General features: G+C 41.0%; 1 protein-coding gene across 1 annotated transcript in view; it reads left to right on the forward strand.

Annotated features, from left to right (window-relative positions):
- Positions 1-208: 208 nt before the first annotated feature.
- The window catches only part of TCN1 (transcobalamin 1), an 18,581-nt gene continuing 11,013 nt past the window's right edge, over positions 209-7,776 (forward strand). The window contains exons 1-3 of the mRNA XM_008070708.1: positions 209-287; positions 4,538-4,717; positions 6,217-6,357. Of these exons, the coding sequence (XP_008068899.1) occupies positions 209-287; positions 4,538-4,717; positions 6,217-6,357 (400 nt within the window). The remainder of the gene's footprint in view (positions 288-4,537; positions 4,718-6,216; positions 6,358-7,776) is intronic.

Raw genomic sequence — 7,776 nt, forward strand, 5'->3', positions numbered from 1 at the left:
TATTCCTGCTAACCATATCTTTCAAGTCTTCTTCCTGATTTATCACATCGCATGGACAAATACACTTGACCACACCTCCTGATATTGCTCAATATTTGCTTGAGTGAAAGAGGCTGAGGTAATCTGAAGCAGGAACTCTCATTGCCTTCTGCTCATCACCCAATAAATAGCCAGCTAATCCTCAACATTCTAGTACTCTGTTGGGAAGATGAGGCTATCACAGTACCTGCCCTTAGCGGGGCTCTTTTTGTTTTCTCTTATTCCAAGCCAACTATGCAAGATCTGTGGTGAGTACACTTTGAGCTAAAGTTAATCTAGTGTGATAGTCCACTGAACAGGTTGTTGACAAGGGTTTCTGTGTAGAGTTACCTAAGAAAAGATTCTGTTCTGGTTCAATATGGTTGGACTCCATGAGTGATGGAAAGAGTGGCAGATGGGATGGTGAGGAAAGTCCCACAATGCATGTTGTTTAAAGGCAGGGATGTCCAACCTTTTGGGGTCTCTGGGCCACACTGAGTAAAGAGGAATTGTCTTGGGCCACACATAAACTGTATAATATAGTTAGTGTATATATGTAATGTCTTCTTTTTTTATATATATTTTTATTACAAAGTTTGGAAAAATGAGAACAATATATAACTAGTGGGGAATTTGATCTTGTTTTTGTAAAACTACTTTATCCAATGTCTGGTTCAATGGAAGTGGTCACAATTCTCAGTGAGTTCTCAAGGTGCTCATCAGAAATGTTTGTTTGAATTTTGCTCTCTGAGTGCTTCATAACTGAAAACAGCTGCTCACAAATGTATGTTCTGCCAAAAAGCAATGTCACCAATAAGGTGTGACTGTGAATGTCAAAAATGGAATCACTCATGAGGTCACAAAGAAAATAAATGCTAAAAACACACGATGTTAAAAGATTTTGTGGGGCCGCATTACTAGCTGTCCTGGGCCACAGGCAGCCCATGGGCCACAGTTTGGACATGTCTCTTTAATGGGGAATCACAGATTCTGTGTTAACTTCCCTAACTGCTGTTTCTATGCTCTCTCTGTCATAGCATCCCTACCAAGTAACTGTCTAGTCTTGTTGATTTCCAATAACAGAAAAGTTATGTTTCCAAAAGCTTTTCAAGATCATAGAAAGTTATCTTTTGGTTTTGACATGTAATCTATTTTTTTTTTTTTTGAGTTCAACCCAAGATTTTTGAATTAACTACATGGAAAAATAATAATAATACCTTTAAAATAATGAAGACTGCTCTTGTTGTTACTGAGTTTAGATGTTCCAAGCTATATATTTCTCTCCCCTCAACTCTTCCTCATGAAATATGTGTGAAAGTCCCATCACCACTCCTCCGGGTGTTATTTCCAGACACTGTGTGGTTCTTTTAAAGGATAATAAAGTAAGAGAAAAGAAGCTGGGTTTAGATCCAGTCTGATTTCTTTCTTTCTTTTTTTTTTGAGTTGGAGTCTCACTCTGTCACCCAGACTGGAGTACAGTGGCCACTCCTGGCCACTGCAGCCTCGACCTGCTGGGCTCTGGAGATTCTTCCGCCTCAGCCTTCCAAGTAGTTGGAACTACAGGCACGCGCTACCACGCCTGGCTAGATTTTGATTTATCGTAGAGATGAGGTCTCATCAAGTTGCCCAGGCGGGTCTCGAACCCGCAGGCTCAGGCAATCCACTCACCTCAGCCTCCCAAAGTGCTGGGATTACAGGCTGAGCCACCGAGCCCGGCCCAGTCTGATTTCATAGTTGTTAAATGACCCAATGTTTGTTAAATTATTTAACTTCTTTCATAAATGGAGGATAATGAGGGGTGATTATTGAAGCAGATGAATTGAAATCTGGTGTAGCTCTCAGGTGTGTAATTTATTTTCTATGAGACTGTACTCTGGAACTGAGCTTCAAACTAGTCCAAAGATGAGGAGGTGATGCCATCTGTGGTTACATCTGCCTGGTGCTCTATAGCCAATAAGTAGAGCTCAACACCACAGAAGACAGACTTGTATTCATGCAGGCTAAAGCATAGACTCTGCCAACTCTAATTTTTCTTCCTGGCCTGACATTTCTCCTATTGGATCCTAAGAATAGGGGATCTCTCCGGAGGCTTTGAAGTTCAATTCATTGCACAAAATAATTAAATTAATCTTTAGCATTAAACTGATTGGAGTTGTTTACCAGGAACTAAGAAGTCTATTTCAGGGCCAGAAACTCTGCTGAACTGGATGCTTCCACAAACTCTCAGAGAGATGATTCCCAATTGTCCCATTGTGTCGGAAACAAACCATGACTTTTCTACAATCACTCCATTCAGATCTTCTTGACTCTTTCTTTTAAAGTGAGGAACAGTGAGCAAAGGAAATCACATTTCCTAGATTCTCAAGAATAGCAATAAAAAAACTCCAGTTGAATCCAGCATCTTACAGTTTATTCAGTGGTTTCTTATCCAATATCTGAAGATAGCTGTTAATATTCACAAATTTTAAATGAGGAAACTGAGGGTCAGAAAAGTTCATAACTTATCCACAATCATAATTAAGGAGCACAGAGCGTAACCGAGGTCTGACTAAATCCAAAACTCATGTTCTTCTCACTCTCCTACCAACCCATGAGTTAATCAGAAGATGGGTAGAATTTTTGGCTGCTTCTCAAGATTATAGACAAAGTATATTGAGAAATTGCCCTATGCTTTATGTGGTAACTAACTCTTCCCTCTCTACTCTAGCTCTTTGGTGGATTCTTGGATTCTCCTTTTACTTATAATGTGGCTCCCTTGCATCCCTGGAATTTGGGCATGGTTTTTTTTTTGTTGTTGTTGTTGTTTGTTTTTGTTTTTGTTTTGAGTTGGAGTCTCACTCTGTTGCCCAGACTGGAGTGCAGTGACCGCTCCCGGCCACCACAGCCTTGACCTGCTGGGCTCCGGCGATCCTTCCGCCTCAGCCTTCCAAGTAGCTGGAACTACAGGCGTGTGCTACCATGCCCGGCTAGTTTTTTATTTACTGTAGAGATGAGGTCTTGCCAAGTTGCCCAGGCGGGTCTCGAACCCGCGGGCTCAGGCAATCCACTCACCTCAGCCTCCCAAAGGCGCAGGATTACAGGCTGAGACACTGAGCCCGGCTTGGGCATGTTATAGGCTAAAATTGGAGGGTTTTCAAAAGGCTGCATAATGCTAAATAATTATCTTGATACCTGGACAGTTGGACAATCAGACAATGAAATGTTGGGGTCAGTCACTAATATAACATGGAATTTTTGCTTGCATTTTTTTAGTGTTAACCAAATTGATTTAGAAAAAGATGAAGGGCAACCCTCTTTCAGGTCCCCTCCCACTTGAGAGCCTTTTTGTACTCTTAATAAACTCCTGTTTTATAGAAAGAAAGAAAGAAAGAGAGGGAGAGGGAGAGAAAGAAAGAAAGAGAGAGAGAAGGAAGGAAGGACGGAAAAGAAAGAAAGGAGGAAGGAAGGAAGAAAGGAAGGAAGGAAAAGAAGGAAAGGAAGGAAGAAAGGAAGGAAGGAAGGAAGGAAGGAAGGAAGGAAGGAAGGAAGAAAGAAATGGAGAAGGCAATAATTGAATCCAGGGAAGAGAAAGCCCTGTGGAAAGGGAGTCATGCAATGCATATGCCAATTTCAGCTAAGTCTCCAATTACAAAGATTTCTTTTAGGACACTCTCTCTAGGCTTCATAAACAAAATTAGGGAAAATTTTTTTAAACATATTTTTTATTTTAAAATTGTGGGGTACAGTTAAGGGTTAGGTATACAAATATGCAACGTTCAGGCACCCTTGTTGATAAGGGGTGTCCCCCCATCCCCAAACAGATACTGACTGTCATCAATCCCACTTCCCTTCCCCTCCCTGCCCCCTCCCATAGTTTCCCACCACTGTCAATCCTTTTCTCATAGTATTACGATAGATGTTCAAGGTCCACTTATGAGTGAGAACATGTGATACTCAGATCTTTGCTTCTGTGAGAGATCACTCAGTATTATAAACTCTAGTTCCATCCAGGTTACTGCGAAGTTCATGATTTTGTTCTTTTTTATGGCTGTGTAGTATTCCATTGTGTATATGTACCACATTTTTTTAATACAGTCCTCTTTTGATGGGCAGCATGGTTGGTTCCAGGTTCTTGATACGTGAACAATACTACGATAAACATACGTGTGCAGGTATCTTTTTTATAGAGTGATTTGAGTTCTTCAGGGTATATTCCTAGTAAGGGTATTGCGGGGTCATACAGAATGACGCTATATCTCCCAGGTAGGATTGGTATTCTGCCAGTACACAATGGTAAGACTGCACCAGGTGTTAAAATATTGAAACATTTTCACATTGGTTGTTAAAGGAGTAACGCTTGGCATGGAGGGTATCAGACCCACCTTTGTATTATGCTGCCTGCCGCCAGCACAGTCAGTGGCCACTGAATTGGTCTAGACCTGCGCCATACTTGTTGCTGAATATTTTAATGTAACCCCTGTTCCAAGTCTTAATATCACCTGCATGTATGTTTTTTTATTTCCTTCCTCCTCTGACACAGAGGTAAGTGAAAAAGACTACTTTCATCTAAACCCTCTGCTGAGCACAATGAGCCATTCAAAATATACCAGGGGAACTGCAGCTGCCAATGTCCTGTTGTCCCTCAGATTTGTTGGTTTCCAGAACCAAACTCTGAAGCAGCAGCTGGTCCAACAAGTCAAATACAGTGTGGAAAGGCAAGGTGAGTGCCTGCATTCTCGGAAAGATTTAGGAAAATATTGCCTATCTAAAGATTATCTCCTGCTAATCTTAAAAATATCTATTACATCTATCCTAGCTATATAAAAACTTGAGGTGACAGAAAGATGTATATCAGTCCCCTTTCACCCACTCAACAGCTCAGTCTTGCTTCTTTGGGTCCTAAAAACACTTTTCTTCAAGAGGCCACAGGAAAAGCAATGGACTCTTACTCAGTGATACTGTCATATAAGATAGCTGAGTTCACAGTGACATAGGAATATGAACCACAATTAAGAAAGCTGATGATAGAGACGCGAACATGGAACAATCAAAATGTGGACTCTGTTTGAGTCCAGTGTCAGCCTTGAACCAGTCATGTCAGTACTGAGCCTTAGTTTTCTAATTAATATGAGGGATAAATGAGGCCACCTCTGCCTACCTCATAATGTTATTGTAAAAGTTTATGAGAGTTTTGCTACTCTGCAAGACAGAACATAACAATCAATTATTACTATCCTGGCAAGTTGGTACCAGAAAGAGAAAAAAAAAATCCAATGTCTTGTTATTTATCCATTTTTTTCCTTTTTAATTTTTGTAAGTATTGCATGATTCCAAAAATATTCCATGGTGTTATGGAAAAGACCAAGAACCAAGATAAAACTCACATCTATACAGCTACTGCTCTAAAAGGCTTTGCTTTGGGGATAAAGAAGAGAAGAATAAAATATTAGTTAAGTCATGAACCACATAATGATGAACTTCATATGTGATGGTGGCTATGTATGATTATAACACTGTGTTTTTTTGTTGTTGTTTTTGAGTTGGAGTCTTACTCCATCACCCAGGCTGGAGTGCAGTGACATGCTCACGGCCATCCCAGTGTTGACCTGCTGGGCTCCAGTGATCCTTCTGTCTCAGCCTTCCAAGTAGCCAGAACTACAGTCATGTGCTACCACACCTGGCTAATTTTTTGATCTATTGTAGAGATGAGGTCTCGCCAAGTTGCCCAGGCTGGTCTCGAACCCTCAGGCTCAGGTAATCCCCTCACCTCAGTCTCCCAAAGTGTTGGGATTACAGGATTGAGCCACTGCACCCGGTCATAACACTGTGTTTTTAATGTACCTTTTGTATATTTAAATATAAAAATACCATTGTGCTAGAGTTGCCTGCAGTATTCAGGACAGTAACATTCTATACCAGTTTTTAGCCTAAGAACAATAGGCTATCTCATGTATGTATGTAGGTAGGTATGTAGTAGGTTATACCATTCTGGTTTGTATAGGTACACTCTATGATGTTCACACAACAGTTAAATTGCCTAACCACCAACTTCTCAGAACTTATCCCTGTCATGAAGCAACACAAGTCTGTATAGAGCGGAACAGAGGAAAGAAGTGATGGACAATATAAGTCTTAAGGAAGACAGAAGGCTAGAAAAATCATAAGCAATGAACCTTGTTAAGCTTGAACAATTCTTTTCTTTTCTTTTTTTTTTTCCAGTGCCAAGTTTAAGCTCGGGACAGCTTGCCCTAATTATACTGGCTTTGGGAGCATGTCATACCCTTGACGAAAACTTTATATATGATCATCACCTGATTGGACAGCTAGAAAATAAATTCCGAGCAGAAATTGAACACATGGGTAAGAATCAAAGACCTAGACGGTTTTGTCTCCCTCTACTGATCCCGAACTGTGTGAAGTTTTTCTCCACCCAGTCTCTTTCCTCTTCATCCCACTATTTATTTGCAGGTCACTTCCCTTCTTCCTTCTTTCAGTTTGCATCTTGAATTTTCTTTTTAAATATGTTCAACTGATCATTGACCCCATGTCAAGTACTACTTTACTTATGATGACACACAGCGCAGTTCTCTACTCCTCCTGAAACATGGCTTTTAGACAAATAATGAGTACATAACTAACAGTACAGGATACTATCTGAAGTATCAAAGTATCCAGTGCTAGTCTAAGAGCCAAAGTACTCAGCCAATGCAAGTATATGGCCAAAGTACTTCATCACTGGGAAAAATAAATCGACGATGATGACCACTAGTGAGGTGCATTGTTTTTATTTTAACTTCCACCCAGTATTTATTCTATTATTCATTAAGTCCCTCCAATCTCATCCTCCTTTGAGATGGTCTCCAACCCAGGTTTCTATCTATAGTTTCAACACCTTACTGTCGAAAGTGCCAGAGCCTTAGAGGTGGGAAACCCGTTTTCTGGCCCTAGCTCTGTAACCACCTGAATATCTGGCTAGAATCTTAATTTCCTTAAGGGCTGGGTCCCCTCCACTATAAAATGAAGGGAGTTAAGTGGAATTTGGTGGCCCTTAAAAGCCCTTAAATGTATCAGGTTTGCAGGTTCTATGAGAATCAGGGAGATCTCTCCCTTCTATTACCCACCTCTTCTTGAATATAAAGAAATGGGAATAAAGTTAATAGAAGTATATTAAAAATGTATACTACAACTTAGAAAAGAGAGGGAGGAAGGGATGGAAGAATGAAAATCACCTAATGGGTAAAAGGTGCACAAGTGGGAGAGGTGGGCACACATAAAACCCAAACTTTGCTACTATACAACAATACTCTGTAGCCAAAAACTATGTGTACCCCCTAAGGCTATTGAAATGAAGGGAAAGGATAGAAAATTAACATTTTTAAAAAGTAACACTGGGCCGGACACGGTGGCTCAAGCCTATAATCCCTACACTTTGGGAAGCCGAGGCAAGAGGACGGCCTGAACTCAGGGGTTCAAGACCAGCCTGGGCAACTTGGTGAGACCTCATCTCTACAATTAAAAATAATAATAATAAGCCAGACATGGTAGCGTGCATCTGTAGTTCCAGCTAATTGGAAGGCTGAAACAAAAGGATCACCTGAGCCCAGCGGGTCGAGGCTGTGGTGGCCATGAGCTTGCCACTGCACTCCAACTTGGGCGACAGTGAGACTCTGACTCAAAAACAAAAAACAAAACAAAAAAGACAGCCAGACTTGGTGGCTCAGCCTGCAATCCCGCGCCTTGGGAGGCTGAGGTGAGTGGATTGCCTGAACCCGCGGGGTC

This window comes from Carlito syrichta, unplaced genomic scaffold (genome assembly GCF_000164805.1).
Source record: "Carlito syrichta isolate Samal-C Ts95f unplaced genomic scaffold, Tarsius_syrichta-2.0.1 Scaffold313944, whole genome shotgun sequence".
NCBI lineage: Eukaryota > Metazoa > Chordata > Mammalia > Primates > Tarsiidae > Carlito > Carlito syrichta.